Below are 23,174 nucleotides of genomic sequence, written 5' to 3' on the forward strand. Positions count from 1 at the left end.
AATTTCATATTTGTTGGGGTATTTTAATGTTTACCTTATTTTCAGTTCTAGTCTCTTGTTATTCAATATTAACTCATTCTTATGTTTACAAAAGTTCTGGAATACTATAAGCCCCATATGTAAGGGCTTATAGTAAAATGTCAGATGGGGCACCTGGCTGGCTCAGTCCGTGGAGTGTACAGCTCTTCATTATGAGGTTATGAGTTTAAGCCCTGTGCTGGATGTAGAGATGACTCCAAAATAAAATCCTTAAAATGTCCAGTAGTACTACACCTAACTCACCATTTTTAGAATCCTTGTATTGTTTGCCTGCTAATGTTTAATAAATGAAAATAATCTAAGAATGTCTAAAGTCCACTAAAAGGTTCTAGGTTTTTTTCCTAATTTAAAATAAGTTTCTCTCCAAGCCAGTTAAATTGAAAGCAAATGTATGTGTGTGTGTTCTGATATCGAAAACAGGTACCTTATGTGGATCTGGAACATCAGGGAACCTACTGGTGTCATGTATATAATGATCGAGACAGTCAAGATAGCAAGAAGGTAGAAATCATCATAGGTAAGCCATCTTACTCAGTGTTCTGTCAAGTGGATATAAGTTATATAAAATGAAACATTAAAGCAGTGGAAATTCTGCTTTTTATCCCATTCTATTTAGTGTCATGTTAAATAGCCAGTATCTTGTTTATGTAGAAATTTGAGAGAATACATACTGAACTCACAATCATAAACATTTGTGGCAAAAAAAGTTTTCTTTAAAACTTTAGTTACAAAAAACTTGATTTAAGTGGGAAAAGATTCTTATTAAAATGCTTTTAAAAACCAAGCATCACAGACATAGAAAGGAAAGAATGATGATTAACAGTCCCATTATAAAGTTCATAATGTGGGAGTTTGCTCTGTTTAAGCCTCATGCATTTATAGTTAGGTTGTCAGCAGTAGGAAGGTTGATGCGTATGTTGGTTTGCCAGCATATTTCTATGACATTCGTTTCTTTGTTTACCTGATGGCTGCCGTTCCTAAGATCATGAATTACAGTATGTTCACATTTGTTTTCTCTGGAACAAGGAAGAACAGATGAGGCAGTGGAGTGCACTGAAGGTAGTGTAATCCTTTGGTTTGAAACCACATATCCTGCATGCTGGTTCCCTGGGGATTGGTGGTGTGCTCTAGCCTGCTGTGTGCAGTGATGGAAAAAATACTAGCTATAAGAAAGAAGTTTCACCGAGTCTCAGGATTTGTAAATTGCCGGGGATGCTGTTAAACTAACACATTAATAAAGCATCTAATTTTCCATTGATTTTCTATTGCAAATAAGAATAACATTTCTGTACATCTTATGAATAGAGAAATTTTACAATTTATTCTTAATGTTAATTTTTATCTTTATAAAATTAATTTTAAAAAATGGAAAGCTGTACTATCATGGATAATCATTTAAGATTTTAGCCACCCTTTCAGCCGCGATTATATGCTGTTCAAATGCGAATGTGGCTTCTTTGAGAGTTTCAGGACAGGCAATTTCTTGTTAAACACGTGTTTTATCAAGTACCTAATATTACTATTTCAGCATAAAATTGGTAAGATCCATTTTTCGAAACTACAATAGGTTAATCTACCATATCATCTTTACAATAATATATATAAAGAACTGGAAAATCTGTTTCAACATAAGCTTTTAAATTTGTTTTAATTACTCACATAAGTTTTAATGAGTAAATTTTAATACTTAAGTTACCTTCCCTTAATACATCACATTGTTTTACAGAATTTGATTTGTAGATAGCAAAGTATTTTTTCAATTTCTGCTTCTTTAAAATATTACATAATCTTGGGGTCTACTTGGGTAAAGTAAAAAAAAAAAAGTTAAATCTTTTGTTTCCTGGGTTTTCCTGTCTTTTGTATCTGTATGGTGTCACATGGAAATACTGTCATTACTGTTTTTGTCCTAATGCATACTTTTGAACAGGAATTCTCTAGCGTAAAGGGGATTCCAATCCTGTTGTCTATAGAGGCCTTACATGAGGGAAGCTATGTGAAGAAATCCTAACAAGCTCCTCTAACTTCTGACTTCGTTTTTGCCTAATTGCATGATTTTTAAACTTTCCAAAGTTGGGTATCTCTAAGAACAAATACAAACTAGCACTGCCCTTTGGCTTCATGGCGATGCATGGAAATTACTGCCTTGCTGTGCTGTTTCTTGTGCTGTCTGATTTTCTCTGTAGTTTTTACAGTAGCAAACACACTGTCAAATTCTAATTTTCACATCAACCTTTCAGCCCGCTTAGAGATGAAGATCCAACTATGAAACTATTTCAAAAATTTCAAATGGGAGAATTAGATCCAACTTCTCTTTCTAAAAAAGTGTAAAATTTGAGATGTTTTATAATTAATGGATTGATGCATACCATTTACAGTGTCCTATATCATGTCTTTTTTTTTTTTAACCTGCAGAACATATTACTTATTTCACTTTATGTATTTTGTTAAAGATATTTGGTCAGGACAAAATGAGGGGATTAAATAAGTGAAGCTCAGGAGTTGGTTTTTTTTAGGGCAGTGAAACTATTCTGTATGATCATTATAATGGTGAATACATGTATGCAAGTCATTTAGTAGGAGGTCAGGGGAGGGGGGATTCCCAGAATGGAATGCAGAATGTGACCAAAGAATCTAAATGTGTTACAAATGTATGCAGCAGCGTCAGTGAAGAAGGGAAGGAAGAACAAGGTGCTGACCTAAGTAACTAGAAATGAATGCAGTCTATGAGACAAGAGGCCAGAGAAGTTGTGCGGAGCCCTGTACAGTTTGCTGATGCTCTTCCGTTAACTTTACATGGCAGATAAGAATAAGTTCCTCTGTGACATCTTAGCAACAGCATAATATTTCTAATTTATTGTTAGTGCTAATTTGCATCTTAAGATTTGTAAAGGAAAAAGAGATGGCTATAGTGTCATGGGTATTTGCTTAGATGATTTTATCTGTCCTTTAGCTGGAGAGTACGGGTTAATGATTCTGAAACCACTGTACCTCCAAACACACATTCCATCAGTCTGAGCATGAGAAAAGCATCAACTAATCCAAAGTGAGATACTTTCCACAAAATCCCTACCAGTAACCTTCACAGCTGCCAAGGCCATCAGAAACAGGGAAAGCCTCAAATGGTCACAACAAAGAGCCCGAGGAGACATAAGAAAATGTAATGTGTTCTGCATGGGGTCCCAGAGGAAAAAAGGACATTAATGGTTCATTAGTTGTGATAAATATACCTTACACTTACTAAACAGAAGATGTTAAAGTAGGGAGGCTGGGTATGGGTGTATACAGGAACTCTTCTTTACTGTCTTCACATTAATTCTATACATCTCCAACGATTTTAAAACTAAAAGTTTATTTAAAAAGAAAAAAATCATAGATTTTTCTTAGAGATTGTTTCTTAGTTTCACGAAGTTTACCATTGAGGCAACAGACCTATTCTTTCCTAAAAGGCCAGAATATCTAAAACTTTGAAGAAACAATGAATGAGTCCATTCAGCTTTTTGTCACTTAATGGAAGTAGTGATAGCTCAGAAGTCCTGCACCAAATCCACAGTAGCATCCTTTCATGCTTAGTAGTGGCATGGCTTCTCCATGAAGGCATTTGACAAGTTCTAAACTAATGAAATATTATAGCCTGATTTAATAGCTCGAAACCTACTTCTCTGATTAGTCTTACTATTGGTGCTAAATTGGCTGTTCAGTTATTTAAAACTAATCTATTTTCTCTTACTTCATTTTAGATGAATTAAATAATCTTGGACATCCTGGTGAGTAAGACAACCAACACATTAGCTTGACTACAATAACTAGATATTCTTTTGCTCTAATAATATTTGTAAATTTTTTCTTTATTAAAATAATACGGGCGCCTGGGTGGCTCAGTGGGTTAAGCTGCTGCCTTCGGCTCAGGTCATGATCTCAGGGTCCTGGGATCGAGTCCCGCATCGGGCTCTCTGCTCAGCAGGGAGCCTGCTTCCTTCTCTCTCTCTCTCTGCCTGCCTCTCAGTGTACTTGTGATTTCTCTCTGTCAAATAAATAAATAAAATCTTTTAAAATAAATAAATAAATAAATAAAAATAATACGATTTACGGTTGAATTTAGTACTTACATGAGGGATAATTTCACACGAGTGAAAATATTAAAAATATTCTAGATTATAAGACTACAGAAAAATAAATGTACTGCAGCTACCCAAAATATCAATGTGTATTTTTATCATTGTGTATGACCTATGCCATAAAAAGGCAGTTAATGGAGTGCCTTTATCTGAAGTATAAGGGGTGTGAGTGAGCATCGTTGGTGCCGTGCAGAGAAATAGGTGGCCATGGACCACTAAGAGACAGATAGCAGGGGCGCCAGGGTGACTCAGTCAGTTAAGCATCTACCTTCGGCTCAAGTTGTGATCCTGGGGTCCTGGGATCGAGCCCCACTTCAGGCCCCTTGCTCAGCAGGGAGCCTGCTTCTTTCTCTTCCTGACACCCACCCCCCACTCATGCTATTGCTATCTGCCTCTCTCTCTCAAATAAATAAAATCTTTAAAAAAGAAAAAAAGACTCACTATAGAAATATTCATCATGTTGGCCAGTTTTAATCCGATTTTGAGCAGGTGAAGCTAAAGGGAAAGGCTCAGCTGTGATGAAAGGCATAGTAATACTGAGGACCTTGTAAAGACAGGGACATCAGCATGGGCCCGAGATCCTGAAAGGCAGTGATGGAACCTGGGAAGATACTCTGAAACTAACCCTTCCCCGAGCAATGAAGAAGGCAGTTACATCATTTATTACTTAAAGTGATCCTTCGTATTCCCAATAAGTTATTTCTCTTTATTTTAGCACCATAACTGGTCTGCTTAGTTTCATGCCCATATTTTACTAATAAACATCTGTTACCGTCAGTGATGATCAGTCTATGTCTATTACACAGATGCTAATGAGACAACCTAGAAGGCCTCTGTTACCCGTGTGCTGTCCTGTGGCAGAGCCTCATGGGGACATGTGCTTCGGACATCCAGACCCATGCAGTGATGTAGCTAGCTGTTTCTCTTTGTCTAGTTAGAATTCTCCTTTCCTAAGTTGTTCTCTTATTTCTTGCTGTACAGCGAACATTGTGAAAACTATCAGGAAAACTTCTGCAGGAAACCACCACTAAGCTTCTAAGATTTTCCTGGCCCCACTTTCATTATATCCTTATACAATAGGAATCAAGAGATGCCCCCAACACTAAGTCTTTGAAAAAAAGAATTTTTTTAAATGAACTTTTAATAGACTACAATAATTAAATATATTATTAAAAATGCAAAAAGAGCTACCCTGTCTATAATAGAAGACACACTACTGACTCAATCCCATCTTTTCCTGCATCTTTTGCTGCATGGTCCTCAGGATGGGTGGTTTTTCATTTTATGTATGTAGTTGGCAAAGAACATGGACTGTGGAGTGAGACTAGCTCCATTACTTCAAGCAAATGACTCAATCCCTCTGTGCCTCAGAGTCCCTGTCTATATAGTGGAGGAAGTTTGTACCTTATAGACAAGGTGAGGCTTACTTAAGTCCATTATATTCGAAGTGCATAGAATAGTACCAGGTAAGCCTTTAGCAACTGCTAAGCATTCCTGCCACTGCTTAATACCACCACCCACCATTTCCAGACTGAGTTCTCCCGAGCATATTAAGGATTAGCTGTGATCATTAATTACTGAAAACATTCCCCTCTCCTGATTCTACTCTGTCCATCCAGGTATGTTTATCAAGAATCTGAAAATACTAAAATTATTAGTTAGCTGTTAGGAAACCACATTCTGTCTTTTGATGCTGCTGATGTTATTGTTCATTGTTTCCATGTGTCTTTAACCTGCAGATATTTGTATCATGGACAGTAACACCTTATCTTTTTTATATTTTTATGTTTTTGTAGACAATAAAGAGCAAACAGCTGATCAGCCTTTGGGTGAGTAGAGCTTTGAAATGCTTGGTCAAGGGCTGCCTTGGGTGGCTTATTCATCAGTTAAGTGTATGACTCTTGATTTTAGCTGAGGGCTCAATCTCAGGGTCAGGAGTTCAAACCCCATGCCCCATTGGGCCCCACGCCTACTTAACCAATAAACTAATTAAATGCTTGGTCAAAATAGGGGCGCCTGGGTGGCTCATTCAGTTGGCCGTCCAACTCCCGGTTTCAGCTTAGGTTGTGACTCACAGAGTCTGCTTGAGATTCTTGCCCTCCTTTCCTTCTGCCCCCCCACCCGACTTGCAAGCTTTCTCCCTCTCTCTCTCAAGATTTTATTTATTTATTTATTTAACAGAGAGATAGAGAGAGAGCACAAGTAGACAGAGCAGCTAGCAGAGGGAGAGGGAAAAGCAGGCTTTCTGCTGAGCAGGGAGACCGATGCAGGGCTTGATGCCAGGACCCTGGGATCATGACCCGAGCTGAAGACAGCTGCTCAACAACTGAGCCTCCCAGGTGCCCACCCTCCAAAATGAATAAATAAAAACTTTTTTAAAGTAAGTAAATAGGAGCTGTTGGGTGACTCAGTCAAGTCACTAAGCATCTGCCGTTGGCTCAGGTCATGATCCCAGGGTCCTGGGATTGAGCCCCACATCAGGGTCCCTGCTCAGCGGAAAGCCTGCTTCTCCCTCTCCTATTTATCTTGCTTGTGTTCTCTCTCTTTCTGTCTCTCTCTGTCGAATAAATAAAATCCTTTTAAAAAATAAATGAATAAGGAAAATAAAATACTTAGTCAAAATGCGGTATTATAATGCTTTTATGATGGTCATGAAGAGATTCAAGACATTTTAATTTGACTTTATAAATATTTAAATGACAGTGAGACCAAATGTTTTATTTTGGATATTTGTAAAAGAAGTTGTAAACAGGGAGCTGAAAAAGATGATGAATTCAGCTTCTGGGACCTAGTCAACTTCTGTGGAATGATTTTGTTTTGGCAGCATGCATACAACTAGGTAAACAGGAAACTTAGATGTTACACAGAAGCGGTTCATGCTCTCTCTTAGTGAGGTTAGAGGTGGGAGAAGCCACAGAGGTTGCAATGCTAGCAGCTTTATAAAAAGTAGAGGGTCACCTGGCTGGCTCATCAGTGGAGCTTGTGACTCTTGATCTCGGGGTTATGAGTTCAAGCCCCACCTTGTGTTTAGAGATTACTTAAAAGATCTGAAAGAAAACGATGACTAGAAGGACCTTCCAGACAGGAAGCATGACATCGCAGGCACAGCATTGTAGAGAGTAAGCCAGTGTGCTGTCTTGTGGGAACTGCAAGTCACACACAATCGTGGAGCACAAAGAGAAAGTGGGAGAGAAGATGGAGGACGCCAGCCCTTGAGGAGCCCGTTTCTCATGCAAGCCACTAGAAGGAAACTTGTGGATAGAGGCCTGTGATTTGTCTCTGAAAGGCCAGTCTTGTATGGACGGAGAAAGTAAACTGGAGGGAGACGATGTTTTGGTTAGGAGAAAAATTCAGAGACTGCTGCAGTAGTCTAGGTAAGAAATCATGGGAATCCAAACTAGGATAGTACCAATGCGAACGCAGAAGACAGAGCCGACGCAGAAGACAGAGCCGACTCAGAAGACCTTTAGGCGATGGAATCAGTAAGCTGTTCTCATTACCTTGCTATAGGGCATAAAAAGTAGAGAGGAATCACCAGGCCTGCTCAGATTGCTGGTTGGCCCACTAGGTGGACAACAAGAGCTCACCGAGTTCGAGAATACAGAATGGAAAGCAAGATTCAGAGGCTAGATGACTATCCGTTTAGGACCTAACCTGCATGAGGTATTTGAGCACATCGAGGTGAAGATGTATAGTGGGCAGTTGTGGACATGGATCTGGAGCTTGAAGGGGGCGGCCAGGGCTAGGGCTAGCGGTAGAGTTATGAGCCTCCTCAGCTGGAAATTCAAACCAAGCGGTGGCATACATGAGATTACCACAGGCCACAGAGAAGCGGGCACAAACTCGGTAACCTTTATGTGTGTGGGGGTGGTGGGGTAGGAAGGGCAGTCCATATAGTATTTTTTAGCAGAATCAGTCATCACTAACCAGGTGTTATATCAAAATTTAGATTGCTAGGTTCTTTTGAAAAGTGGTAGCTTTTGAGGGGTAGCTGTGCTAAATAGTGGTTACCCCCTTAAAAGGGGCTTGTACTCCTCCGTCTTCCCGTTCGTTGTACAACCTTAGGCCTACTTCACCCTCCCTCCCCTTCCCCATCCTCCCCTCCTTACCTGCGTGGTCTTGCCATGTACTTAAATTTTTTTCTTTACATGGTGTCTGGGCCTCAAAAGTGGGAGTCGTCCAGATTTCCTAAGGTTTAGACGAACTGGCAGGTGTCACACTAAACTGTCTTGTTCAGAGAAAATCAGTCACAGGGCAGCCCAGATTCAGGGTGGGAGCTGGGGTGCAGGTCTGTACCCTTGAGGGCAAGGAAGGATAGCGTGGCTCCTTGGAGATCGCTGCCTTCTACCACCTCTGGAGAGGTAGGCTTGGACTTGACTTTGTAGGATGTAGAGATTAAAAAGATTTTGTGCAGACCAACAAGGACTGTATATTCCATCAGATTTGATGCTAATACTCAATTTTTGATAGTCAACAGGTTATTTTACTTAACAAATACCTAAATAGCACTTAATCTGCACCAGGTTCCTTTCCAGGTAGTTAAGAATATTCCTTATTTTGGATGAGAGAGGATGAGTAACACACATAATTACAGGTGGAATTAATACTGTAGCATTATATCGGTTTTTGCAGAATACCTTGCATTAAGCTTTGGAAGATGCCTAGGATCATGTAGTTAAAATATCTTTCTGAAGTGGTTTTATTATTCTGTTGCTTAATCAACTGGCATTTTTGTTTCCTTTTTCCAATAAATGGTTTGTGTTCAAGAAGTTGTGGGTGGCTCTTACAGTAAGTGTTTTTTTTTTCTTCAGAAGATTTCTTCCATCTATTTTATCACTTGCAAGCCATCACGAATTGCTTATGTAGTTGCTATTTTGAAATTGTCTTTGATTCCTTGCCCTTATCTCCCCCACTTCGCATTTTACCGCTTCTTTCTCTGTGGTATCTCTAAAGTCTGGCTTTTCCTTTTCCTCTCTACAACCAATTCCTGGAATGGGTCTTTGTCGTCTCTTATGTTGACCACTCTGGTCTGCATCTCTATTCCAAATGCACCACAGTTGGCCTGTCGTTCAGGAACTGTTCACAAGCAGATTGGGCAAGGTAAGATTGCTTACCCATCATCTTTATTACCATTACACTCAAGAAAATGCTCTTAAGACATTTTAGGAATTGGCTGTTAACTGTCATTGGGGAAAATTTTTTTAAAGAGCACTGGCCACTGCTGCTACACATATTTTGAGCCACATAGTTCTTGAATTGTTGAACCCTGGCCTTCTGTAAACTGTACCGACTGTTCTTTCTAAACAGATGACTAAATCCATGAATAAAGAATTGACATTAGCAAAAACATGCATAGTTTGAAAACTGGTCTTTTCCCCTAGATGTCAGTGATTTTTTTTCTGTTGTATTTCTTATAATTGGTTTTTGCCAGTAAAACTTAGTCTAGGACAGATATTAGAATTAAATTATAATATTCCATCAAAAAAACCCTCTCTGATTTACAAACACTTTACTGCCTGCATAACTTTGGGAACCCCATGATTTGTGTGAGGCAGAGACACACATTCTCTTACTTTCCTCAGTCTGAGGTACATTAAGCCGAATCTGTCACTTTATGGACAGGCCTACATTCTGATCCTACTGAGAATTTTTTTTTCTGTGGATTAGTCAACTAAGTTTGCCATGTGGTGGGTACTTTGGTCTAAGAGCACAGATCTAGTTTATTTAAGAAGAAATTTTTTTAAAAAGGCAATGTTAAGTTTCATACTGCCTCCTCTTGAATTCTATCCTGAGTGTCCTCAACTTTTCCAATGATTTTTAGAACTGAAGGCAGTTCAGTAGAAGCTTTATGTCTGAATCTTTGTGTTTAAAATAGTCTTGATAATTGACCTTTTCTTTTAGAGAAAAGATGATCATTCATGTGGGCCTTAAAGTGACTTTTACAGAATTAGAAATGTTCAAGTATCATTTCATTTTTTTTTCTAAAATATGTTTACTCTGGACGCCTGGGTGGCTCAGTTGGTTAAGCAGCTGCCCTCAGCTCGGGTCATGATCCCAGCGTCCTGTGATCGAGTCCCACATCGGGCTCCTTGCTCGGCGGGGAGCCTGCTTCTCCCTCTGCCTCTGCCTGCCGTTCTGTCTGCCTGTGCTCGCTCTCTCTCCCTCTCTCTCTCTGACAAATAAATAAATTTTAAAAAAATAATAAATTAAATAAAATATGTTTACTCATTAGAATAAGCAACTTGCAAGAAGTCTCTAAGACTGAATGTAGAATAAAGATACCACGACAAGAAAGGATTGAGGCTTTTCACAGAGCGGGTGTTCTTTCACTCTGAGAGCCCCATTTTAGAGTTGGCACAGGTTTTTCTCCAGACCTGGCTTAACACTAGACTTAAGTCTTCTGTGGAAAGAAATTTCACCAAAGAGTTTTCATCAGTTTAATGATTTAAAACATCTGAAATTCGATTCCATATTGCAGACATCAAGTCAGCAACAGGATTATTTATGCCTGTTTCAGTCATGAGAGCAGTCTGCATGATAATTTATAAAACAACTACTGAGCAGCATTAAGTGACAGAGGTTGGTCACCCAGCCCTGGTCGGCGGTTCCTCAGCCGGTTTGGTGATGGCCTGTCAGCTGCTCCCCTACAGCCTTCTGCGTGGTTCACACCAGAACCTGTACTGCCTGTCCCCGCTGTGGCCCTCCGCTGTTCCTCCCGGCATGGCTCGGTCTCCAATCTCTATACACTAACCCCAGACTAGCAACGCTGTGGTTGTGGGGACCTGCCCTCTACCACGCTCTATATGTGGTAAAGCTAGCTGGCACTTTCTAAGGCATCGGTTTGGGTCTGTTTGGCCCTAAGAAACAGAAATGCCTTGTATGAGGGTACGTCTTTGAGCAACATCTCTGCACTAAGGTCAGAAAATAAACTATTAAGATATTCATACAAAAGGTCTTTACATATCCCTAAGATCAGGGGATTTTTCTTTTTTTTTTTTTGAAGAAGCTGAAAAGAGATAGCACATCAACTGACAAAGTACAGATAGAGTTCTTGTTAAGTCCCTGCTTTTCTCTCCTCTTTGGTTTTCCCCTTGCTTGCTCTGACGAGAATTTGTCCTGTTCCTCTTTTTGGTAATTCTTTTGGTTTTAACATCTTCCACGGTCAGTAAAACAGAACCTAATTTGATGGGAACCCAGTTACTAACATTGCTTGTTTAAATTTGCTCTAAAAGTCTAGTTGAATATCCTTTTCTTTTGTTGTAACTCAATAAAAGTATAAATTTAATATTTGTTACCATTAGGGTTCACATGAGTCGTAAATATCCTTTGCCTGGTTCTCGAAAGCATTGATAAGTTTCAGTTGTTTGATTTATCAACCTGTGTTCCTCAGTATACTACAGGAAGTGGTCTATATGTAGTATATATACTATATACTATATAAAGTGGTCTGCTAAATAAAGTGATAGTTCTAGGATGAAATTAAGAATGAGATCTTATTTGTAAAGCATTTGTTTTATTATATTTATACCATTTCCATAGGTTTTATTTTAATCTTTATATCCTCCTCTAAATACCCCCTCTTCTTTTTTTTTTTTTTAAACAGCAAAGGACAAGGTTGCTCTCTTGATAGGAAATATGAATTACTGGGAGCACCCCAAGCTTAAAGCACCATTGGTGGATGTATATGAATTGACCAACTTGTTAAGACAACTAGATTTCAAAGTTGTTTCACTGTTGGATCTCACTGAGTATGAGATGCGAAATGCTGTGGATGAATTTTTACTACTTTTAGACAAAGGAGTATATGGTAAGATATTTATGATCTTGGTTTTTATAATTATCCACTCGTTACTGTACAAGTTAGGTTAAGAGACAAAAATCAGAGAAAGGTATAGTAAACACATCCAGCTAAAGTGTGTGAATGAATTGTTTGTGAATTAATTTTACAACTGAAATTGTGAAAATGATGGATTTAATCTTCATTCTGAAGTTCCATGTGAACAATTAGCTCAGTGTCCTAACTTTCATATCGCTTATTTTATCAAAACAATATTGTTCTTACTAGAATTTTTTCCTGTCTTAATTGATTTTGTGTTTTATTGATAAGAACTGAAGTACAGTGAAGCTCAATGACCAAATAGCACGTCGTATACGCGTATGTGTATCGTCCTGTTGTGTGTGGGGGGGGGGGGTACAGAGGGAAGCAAGTGTACATTCTGTATGTTTTAGTCTTCTATTGCCTAGTATTTTCTAGTCCTTTAGCAGGAACTAGAATTTAGCAAGAATATATTGGTGAATGAAGCATATGAAAGCAATTTGTGAACGAAAGCTCTATACAAACATAGAGGTGGGCCCCCACAGAAATTCTAATGGTAAATTTGTAAACATTTTACTCATTCTCTCATTTAAATGTGAAGAACACCACAAATACGGTACAGATTTTTTAGAGACAGAATATGCTGTCAGTAGTAAGTGATTTCTTTGGTAAGTTACTTCTTGTAATGGGTAGAAGCACACACGGAAGGCCAGCCGGCGAGGTTCTCGGAGCGGTTATCCCCCAGGCTCTGTGTGCGGTGATACTGTGCTGTCACATGTGACTGCCAGCCAGATGGCATCCCCGGGTCTGTTGTTAGGCATGCTGGTGTTGAAGTAGCAGTTTAGCTTCTGTGTCTTTCAAATTATTTTACTTCAATAATTTTTAAGTTTATTTATTTATTTTTTAAAGATTTTATTTGTTTACTTGAGAGAGAGAGCATGAGAGAGAAGAAGGTCAGAGGGAGAAGCAGACTCCCCACAGAGCTGGGAGCCCGATGTGGGGCTCTATCCCAGGACTCCAGGATCACGACCTGAGCTGAAGGCAGTGGTTCAACCCACTGAGCAACCCAGGCACCCCAATAATTTCTAAGTTTGACCCTTCATTTATAGTTAGACTGATATGATGAAGTGGGCTTGGTGGAATTGCTAATGGGTCTCAAAGGAGAATTTTTAATGGAAGAAAAAACTTTTCTTTCCCCAAGATTCAGCATGTCATTATATATGGGATGGGGAGAATCTTAAAATCTTATTTAAATGAGTTTCCTCTTAAATAAAATAATAGGATTACAGTTGTAACACAAATAAAAAAACAAAGTAAATATCTCAAATTTGGGATTTCAACTCTTAGGTTGATATTGTAATAACATAACCTTGTTTATGAGTGTGTAGAGTGGTAGTTCTGGGTGAGGACATTCATTTTTCTTATGAAAATATGGTAGAATATACTGTACAAATGTGCCTTCTTGGCAATTGCTTAATATGTTTTTAGTCTAGATTAAGATGGTGTTTTGAGGGGCACCTGGGTGGCTCAGTGGGTTAAGCCTCTGCCTTCAGCTCAGGTCATGATCTCAGGGTCCTGCAATGGAGCCCCACATCGGGCTCTCTGCTCAGTGGGGAGCCTGTCCCCCCGACTTCTTCTCTGCCAACTTGTGATCCCTCTCTGTCAAATAAATAAATAAAATATTTTTTTTAAAAAGATAGTGTTTTGATTCTTTTTATTGTATTTAATTTACCTCCGTTTACAAAGTACCAGGAAAGAATTCTAAAGCATCACTGAAAGGAATGAGGAAAAAGGGAAAAATATTAGCCAGCTTAGGGTTTAGGTTGGTAAAGTAGTTGATAAGGATTTATATTTTAAGGGGGGTAATGCGCGGGAAGGAGGAAAGGGAGAGAGATTCTTCAGCAGACTCCGTGCTGAGCACAGAACCTGTTGTAAGCCTCGATCTCAAGGACCCTGAGATCAGGAGCTGAAACCAAGAGTTGGATGCTTAACCAACGGAGCCACCCAGGCATCCCGAAAGCTAGGTGGCTTTTAAATCCTACTGATTGGTGTCCTAACAGAGTGACTGCATTATATTTTCAAGTATTGTGAATATGCTAAACATCAGGCACATCTGCATGAAATGTCAGTGGGGTAGAGGCTCACGGGGCGGCCTCCTCCTGCACCTTCACCTCCAGTCGGCAGCCCCAGGTCACGGCTGGTATCCCGTGGGGGAGGGGGCCGAGGCAGAGCATAGCAGATCCAGCGGGAACAACTGCAGAGAGGGAAAGTATACACTCAAGTTTATGCCCTTTTATATCCTGTTGCCCGCGGGTTTGTAAAAGAAGCAAAAACTGCAACAGAACAGAACAGAAAATAGGTAATTCACTTTTAAAACAGATATAAACTTAAAAAACACACTAAGAGCAGGAATAACTGATTTCTGCCACGTGTCCTTGCAGACAAGTGGAGATAAAGATTTCCAGTTGCCATATGTAACTGTGGTAGGGAGCAACTGTTTGGCTTGCTATCTCCCCCACCCTGTGCCTTTCTACCCTCATCGCTTGCGGCAGTTTTGCCGTGCTTTTGTGGAGGAGGATGCTGAAGGAGCCTGGTCAGAATACGGCCAAAGCCTTACTTACTCTAGAGGAGTCGTTCGGCTCAGTGGAGCTGAGTGGCGAAGCAGGGGGGCCTCAAGTAAGCTCACCCAGGTCCGACACTCAGGCCTTTCTGCTGACCGGTGTGTAACTAGAACCAAGTTAGTTCACTTTCATAAGCCCAAAAAGACTTATGAAGTGGTAAACTAACATAATGAGGTGATTGTCGAATAAATAAGATAAAATAATTATCCCGGTGCCTGGCCCACTATTGTTGTAATTTCCTGAATTCCACTTTCCTTCACTTTATGTGGAGTTTTGAACCCGGTGGCATTCCACATCAGGCCTCAACTAGAGAAACCTGGCTTCCATGTTGTTACATATTAAGGTTCAGCCTCAGATTCCTTTTTTTTTTTTTTTTTAATGGAGGTTTTAAGATGATCGTAATAGTGAGGCCATGAATAACCAGTACATGGACGGTTTGTATTATCTGAGAGTAAAGTTACTAGAATGGCAGCGGTAGTTACCACAAGACAGTGCAGCGGGAGCACAGCCCAGCCGGCGTCCAGATTCTGGCCCTGTCACTATTCATCAGTGTCTGTTTACAGTGTTCCCGTCTGTAAAAGGGGGACAGTAATATTACCTCCCCGGTCATGAGAGATGTGTCGTAAGGATCATAGGAGATGATAACCATATAGTTAAAGCACTTTTGTGTGAACAGGGGAGGAGCCATGTAGTTTGCTGCGGTGGCCATGGTCATGGTCAGAGCACGGTGCTCAGTGCACGGTGGGACAGCCTTCACCGAAGCGGTTCTTTTCTCTATGGACAAGAATGCATAGCTGTAATGAACTATATTCTTAGAAATCATGTTCCCCAGAAATAAAATTCCCTAAGGGTCTAATTGATAGGATAGTGTTTTGAAACACATTGAATATTTTGTCATTTATAAAGATACCTATTCTGTGCCTCTATCCTTGAGTAATGGAATAGTCGATTAAATTAATAAGTACTTACAGATGCAATTCTTAAAATACCATGATTTGGGCTAGTTTATTTTACATAAAAATGTTTAATCTCCCACAGTGTAATTTGGATGTAGACTTTGATACAAAATGCTTACACTTTTCATAAATCATTTTGGGGAGCACAAAAGGTATTTTGTTCTAAGTGCCTTAGTTTCGGTGATTGCAGAGCAGGACATATGGCACTGAAATAACAGACCACACGTAGGTTTCCCTGGTCACTGGAGACCGAACCTTCCCTTGGAGTTGGTCCTTCTCCCAAGTTGTAAGTCTTATTAGAGACAGACGCATTACGTGATACAACGGGGGCAATCCCCAAGCCCTCTGGCTGGCTGGCTAGTAATACCGGTTGTAGAAATGGTGCCATTTCTACTGCAAATCAGACTTTTGTGGGACGTTCTCCACATCTACTTCTGTCCTGATTGGTTTGCACTGTTAATTTAATGCATTCAAAAAGCATGTACTGAGTTTATTATATCCATAGCCCAGATAAAGAAGTATGCTACATGTTGAAGGAGATACAGAAAATAAAGAACATGATTTATATTCTCAAAATTAGAAGTCCCTTAATATATTTATATTCTCAAAGTTAGAAGGCACTTAATATAATGAGAAAAAAAATGCCTTTTTAGAGTCCAGCTACCTACCATCTATATGATTTTAAGCAAGTCATTTGATCTTTTTAATTTTCTCAAGAATATAATAAGGATATAAATTATTTAAAGGTAGCTATGTAGATTAAAATCAGTTCATGTATATGAAGGTGCTTTCAAAACCATGAAAAATCTCTACCAGTGTGTACGATTAATGTCTATTGTGATTTTTAGACAAGAAATGAACTGTAGGGTGTCCCCGAGGGGTGCTGCAGGGCTTCAAAGCAGGGCGAGCCTGCCATGTGTCAGAAAGCCAGAAACTGGGTGAGAGCCTGCCGAGTGTTCAGAGCCTGAGAAGACCCTCGAGGACTTGTCATGATCTGGGTGGACAGGAAGGAGATGGTCACCGGAGCAGGGTCATGAAGGTTAGAAATCAGCAGAGCTGGCTTTCAGAAGCTGTGAACAGACTGATGGGGAGGAGCGTCCCATGTTGTATGCAGGTCCCCTGCCCTGAGCACACAGAGCCCTCCTCTGAGGGGAAGAAGCACCTACCATGTGCCTAAGTGTTCCCAGACCCAAACAGGCTTCTTTACTACTGAAGTATACATCTTGCTAACAGATACACGCAGATACACTGAGGCGAAGCTCAGAGGCTCACAGACACAGCTCACAGCACTGGTGCTACTGCTGAGCTGCCCGGTATGGTTCCTGGGGAAGGGGGCCGTGCTGCCCCTCCAGGGCTCATGCCGGCCGCAGATACACTCAGCTCTGTTTTCACTTTTTGCCTTTTCTCGTCGAAGCAGAAATCCTCTTTGGGTTTCTTTTGAGTAACAAAAGTGGACAGTAGGGGCGCCTGGATGGCTCAGTGGGTTAAAGCCTCTGCCTTCAGCTCAGGTCATGATCCCAGGGTCCTGGGCTCGAGCCCCACATTGGACTCTGCTCTCTGGGGAGCCTGCTTCCTCCTCTCTCTCTGCCTGCCTCTCTGCCTACTTGTGATCTCTGTCTGTCAAATAAATAAATAAAATCTTTAAAAAAAAAAAAAAAGAAAAGAAAAAAGTGAATACTAATGTAGGTCTTTCATAAAAGCAAAGTGGTCTGATGCAAACTTCAAGAGCAAGGGGTACCTGCACTTGATAAAGAATTATAAATTTTACTCTTTTGAAGTATACAGTTCAGCGGCTTTTAGTATATATTCACAGAGCTGTGCATCAGTCACCTAATTGCAGAACGTTTTCATCATCCCAAAAAAGAAGCTCCATGTTCATTAGCTTCATTCTTCATTCCTCCTTATCCCACACCCCTGGCAACAACACATCCACTTTCCTAGCTTTATGGATTTACCTCTTTGAGACGGTTCATAGAATGGGATCATTCCATACATGTCCTTTTGTGTCTGGCTTTTTTTTACATGCCATGATGTTTTCAAGGTTCATCTGTGCTGTGTGATATTTTTGGCTGGATAATCACCGGCTGTATGGGCGTACCACATCACTCATCAGCAGACGGACATGTTGGTTGCATAAACTGTGTGGATCTTGTGAATAACACTGCTGCAAACACTCGTGTACACGTTCTTGTGTGGACACACATTTTTGGTTCTCTTGGGTATGTGTACCTTGGATTGCACTTGCATTGGCTGGGTCATAGGGTAATTCTGAGTTTAATTTTTTGAGGAACTGCCTCACCTCTTTCCAAAGTGCGTGCACTGTTGTATATTCCCACCAGAAATAAATGAGGTTTCCATTTTTTCTACATCTTTGCCAGCACTTGTTATTGCCTGTGTTTATTATAGCCGCCTTAGTAAGTGCAAAGCGGTGGCTCATCGTTTTGTTTTGCTTTTCATGTACTTATTTGCATTTGTATATCCTCTTTGGAGAAATGTTTATTCAGGTTTTCTGCCCATTTTTTTAATGGGGTATTTGTCTTTTTATAGTTAAATTGAAGAGTTCTTTACATATTCTAGACACAAGTTATCCTTTTAGATACATGATTTGCAAATATTCTCCCTTATTCTTCAGGTTGTTTTCTCACTTACTTGATCTTCATTGCTTAGTGACTTAAATCCACTCCCTGTGTCGTGATTTTCAAAATGCTCCCTATCAATGCGCTCTCACTCCCATTTACAGCAATACCTGGATTCTTGGCCGGGCTGGTCTCCTTTCTGTGAGCGCCATTCTGGATCCTCACCTTGTTTGCTGCCGCTGTTCCTGCCTCTAATGAACCTCACTCTTCTCTCTCCCTTTCTAGATTGCACCCAGGCTCTCAAGGCCACCCACCTCACCTCACCCTGCCTCCCCTCTGCACCCTGCTCCTATCAGGCAGGGTTTCCTTAACCACATAATTTATGGCATTTCATTATGTGCTGACTTTCTTTGTTCTTTGACTAACAGCAGGAGCAGGACTGAATGAGTTGCAGGCTCCCTGGGCCAGGAACTTTGTCTTCCTTTTCATTTCTTTCAGTGCCTACATGGTTTCATTCAGGGCACAGACGGGATAGAATAAACCCACACTGAATAAATGAATGCGCCCATTTTGTCATTTGTTACCTGAAATGTTACATAAGAAAGAACCATGTTTCCCATTTTAGTAGGAGTTCAAGTAAAGTAGGCCGGGGTCCTGCCTTCTAGGACCGAATGAAACACATTGTTTTAGTGTTCAGAGCCCCGTTCTTTGCTAGGGATTGGGCCTGTAGATAAAAAGGATTAGTTTTTCTGTTCCCTGTCTCAGTGCCTTTATACTGTTAAAGATAGGGTCCCATAGAAGTCATCATACCCAGAATGCTGAGAGAGCATCAGTGGACCTTAGAAACTGCATGCTCAGGGGAGGATGTCTTCACAAGTATTTCTATCAAATATTGTTATAAGGAAGCCCATATTGATGTCTTGGGGGAGTCGTTGTATAGCCAAAATAAACTTCTTTTCAAGAATATCTTCAGAGTTGTTTGGTACACGTTTTATATTATCATTTCTCAGCAAAGAAATAATGACTCATCTATGGAACACTAAAAGGAACCCAAATTTTAGATTATTAATTCAAGAGACTCTAGATGGAAAATTAATGATAATTATATCTCTTAAGAAAAGAAAAAATAATCATGAAAACAGATTTCCCTTCTCTGCTTAGAGAAAGCTACATTTATATTTTTATAGCCCTTACTCACATTCTGTGGAAATAACTGTGGAATTTCTTGTTCTGGATATGGCCGTTGCTACTCATCTGAACTGTGTTTATTTGTCCATCCATTAAAAATTTACTGAGTCCTTCAGTGTGCCAGGAATACACAGATAAAGATAATACCAACCCTGCCTTGCGGGAGCTCTTGGTCTCCTGATCTCATGGAGGAGACACAGGAGTCAACAAAGAAGTCTTTAGCCTTTTTCTTTGTTGTACATCATGAGATAAAATTGGACTCCATGTTATACCATTGTTTACAAATGTATTATTTTTACGAATTAAAATACACTTTAGGACAGCATCTCAGTGTTGGTTTAAGTGCAATACTTGAAGACTTGTCAAAATAATTTTCTGTACAAATTTAGTTAACATGGACTGTGTTTATAATTGGATATCTCTTAAATAAGCTTGCATTAACTTGAAAACAAAGTCTGGGTTTTTTTTTCCTAAAGAGTGCTACATGTGTGTTCAGAGTGCAATTTAGAATTAATTTTTACCTCTTTTTTTTTTTTTTTCCTTTCCAGGGTTGTTATATTATGCAGGGCATGGTTATGAAAACTTTGGCAACAGCTTTATGGTCCCTGTTGATGCTCCAAATCCATATAGGTCTGAAAACTGTCTATGTGTACAAAATATACTGAAACTGATGCAAGAAAAAGAAACTGGGCTTAACGTGTTCTTGTTGGACATGTGTAGGAAAAGGTAAACTGCCTCATCTTTGTTAAACAAAGCTCATTGGAGTTAGATTAATACCAGCCTTGACAGTGAAATCGAAGGCAAACTTGGGAATGCTGAGAAGCACTCAGGCTTGTGAGTTTGTAATTACAGATTGAAACTGACCAAGGAGGAAACTCCATTTCTCTATATGTAGTTAATCACTTTAACTTTTTTCCTATTTGTTATAGAACAAAAGTGAGGAACTAAAGGGTATGCATATGTATTTATATTCCAGAAGGTTCAACTCTTCAGAATGTTTGTAGATGTCTCTAGTCCTCACTGCACTGATTTCTCCCAGAACTGATAAAAACAGTACACATAGAGCTGGGCCTCTGTCAGTCCTGGTCTCGCAGATATGGGAGTGTTGCCAGACCAGGTGTTTGAAGGTGTGGATCCCAGTTCTTGGTCACTGGGTTCCTAAGGAATAGCACCAGTGATTATTCCTCTCGGAAATACAGTTCTGTGCTTGCTCAGCCCATACGGATGAGAAACCAGGGCCAGAGTTCAGACGTAACTTCAGTTTTAAAGCTAACCAGAGAAAAGGTGTTGTGCCTGTCTGCTATCTCAACAGGAGAAGAGCCCTAGATTATTTAGGGGTAAATATGTACCTGATTTGATAAAGGCATTTTGAATCAGTTATGTATAATAGAATATCATTATCAGATTTTCCATTATATTATTACTTACGCTCTTTTTAAAATGCTGTTTAACTTTTTTCATATTTGTATCTGTCCTTCTCCCTCCTCCCTTTTAAATAGAAACGACTATGATGACACTATCCCAATCTTGGATGCGCTAAAAGTCACTGCCAATATTGTGTTTGGATACGCCACGTAAGGAATTTTACATTCATGTTCAAGATGCATTCATTTTTCAATGACTTCTTTTTGATGAAAGATGAGAAGCCTAGATATATCCATAGGAATGTAGGCATAAATTTTCATCCTTGATAATTCTTGAAAGGATAAATGAGTTAAATAATTGACTTTAGCTCCTCATATCTTGGCATCTTCTTTTTACTTACCCCCCGAGCATTTAGTTCCTGCTTAAAGATAAGCTCCGCAATGAGGGTGTCATGCAAAAGGCAGGGAAGCAAATGAGGCTCATGAGTATTTACACAAGTCCCGGGTGGCAAGTGTTTACTTTTTAAAAAAATTTGTCTTTTTGCTGTGTTTAAGGTGTCAAGGAGCAGAAGCTTTTGAAATCCAGCATTCTGGGCTGGCAAATGGAATTTTTATGAAATTTTTAAAAGATAGATTATTAGAAGACAAGAAAATTACTGTGTTACTGGATGAAGTTGCAGAAGGTAAAATAAAAAATAAAGAGAAAGCTACTCGGGGTTCTCTGAGGATTGTTTTATTCCTACCGTTATTGTGCAGGTTTGGAGTTAGTATTTTTTTTTTTAAGATTATTTATTTTATTCATGAGAGACAGAGAGAGGCAGAGGAAGAAGCAGGCTCTCCACAGAGCAGGGAGCCCGATGTGGTACTTGATCCCAGGACCCTGGGATCACGATCTGAGCCGAAGGTAGATGCTTAACTGACTGAGCTACCCAGGCGCGCCAGTATTTATTTTTATAAAGCAATTTTTTCTAGAACATTCAGCAACACTCGTGTTTGATTCCTTCCTCCCTCCTCCTCTCCCTGGTGACTAAGCTTTGTGCCATCTACTAAGCTTTGTGCCATGTGTGCAGCATGACTCGAGCTACAAGGCTGGTCCCGGGCAAGACTGAAATCAGTCAAGTTTCATCCTCAGAGCTCTGTACCTCGTTTGTGCCTCATGCCTGGTGCATGGCTCTGTGGGCTTGTTTGCAGAGAGACTTGTCCAGAGAACATCCTCTCCCAGGATCAGACTGATCCAGTTTTGCAGATATTTTGAGACTTGGGTGGAAAAGGCTGGGTTCTTTTTTTTTTTTTTTTTTTTTTTTTTTTTTTTAATGGACTTCATGGTTCTTAAATTCTATTTTCAGGACATGATCTTAGAGGGCTCACATCATGTCTTCCATTTCCTTGTGATCCCTTTCCTTCTCAGCATAATGTTATGCTCCTGTCGAGGGCCAAACAAGTACATATAGATTGTCAGGTGTTTTTTGAAATGCCATTTTAGAAGCCATGCCAAAAGGCAATCCTTTTGCAAACCAGCCCTTGAGAAACGGGAGTTTCAAGGGTGTTCTAAAGATGGCAGGTGGAGTATAGGATACGTGAGTGTTTCACTAAGAGCCATGAGTCACTTTTGTTTATTTTGATGTTTTTATCAGTGTAGATCTCTTAGCTAGATCACCTGACTTAACCACTTTCCCATTTAACATAGACAACCAGAGCTTTGACCTCCTCCCACCATCCTGCTTCAACCGGAAAAGTTCTGCTTTTATCTGGTTTTTATATTTGGCTTCTATTTAAGAATAGATTCTTCTGTTTAACAATCTTAGTTTTACCTCTTTTTTTTCCAGATAAGTAATGACATATCAAAGACCAGATATTATTACTTTATAACTTTATTTATTAATAATAATACATACAGTAGTAAGGGAAACTATAATTTTGTTCATATTAAAGAATATGATATATATGGCTTTATAAATTTAAATTGACATTTATCAGTAATCACAAGTCTTTGCCTGAAACATGTTAATGAAATGGAGCATGCATATAGGATAACAGTTTTGTTAAGTTCAAAACCTCAAACATTAAGGGCACCGGGTGGCTCAGTCAGTTAAGCGACTGCTTCTAGTTTATATCATGACCCAGGGTCCTGAGATCAAACCCCACATTGGGCTCCCTGCTCGGCAGGGACCTTGGTTCTCCCGCTTGTTCCTGGCTCATGCTCTCTATTGCTATCTCTGTCTCTCTCTCAAATAAATAAATAAAATCTTTAAAAAAAACCAAAAAACTAAAACATTAGCATAAACCACTTACCAATGCCTGTGCATAAGTGAAAATTAAGACAGACATGGGAACATAGGTACTACATTGAACAGTGGTTATTTTGAGTCAGGGGAGAGGAATGGTGGTCCTTTAACCAACCATATCAGTAGTTGTAACACATTATTTCCTTGCTTAAAAATAAAGCTATCTGACGCAAAGATGGGCATGAAATCTTACCTTTTGCATAGTTAGGTAGTC

The 23,174-nt window shown here is 39.7% G+C and overlaps 1 protein-coding gene across 2 annotated transcripts in view; it reads left to right on the top strand.

Moving 5' to 3' along the window:
- The window catches only part of MALT1 (MALT1 paracaspase), a 60,234-nt gene that overhangs the window by 28,055 nt on the left and 9,005 nt on the right, over positions 1-23,174 (top strand). The window contains exons 6-13 of one of the 2 annotated variants that reach the window (XM_059409744.1): positions 460-556; positions 1,066-1,098; positions 3,777-3,803; positions 5,951-5,983; positions 11,758-11,961; positions 19,860-20,037; positions 20,811-20,885; positions 21,231-21,358. In XM_059409744.1, the coding sequence (XP_059265727.1) occupies positions 460-556; positions 1,066-1,098; positions 3,777-3,803; positions 5,951-5,983; positions 11,758-11,961; positions 19,860-20,037; positions 20,811-20,885; positions 21,231-21,358 (775 nt within the window). The remainder of the gene's footprint in view (positions 1-459; positions 557-1,065; positions 1,099-3,776; positions 3,804-5,950; positions 5,984-11,757; positions 11,962-19,859; positions 20,038-20,810; positions 20,886-21,230; positions 21,359-23,174) is intronic. The other variant, XM_059409747.1, reaches the window with a different exon arrangement.

The sequence above is a fragment of the Mustela nigripes genome, chromosome 8, assembly GCF_022355385.1.
Source record: "Mustela nigripes isolate SB6536 chromosome 8, MUSNIG.SB6536, whole genome shotgun sequence".
Classification (NCBI taxonomy): Eukaryota; Metazoa; Chordata; class Mammalia; order Carnivora; family Mustelidae; genus Mustela; species Mustela nigripes.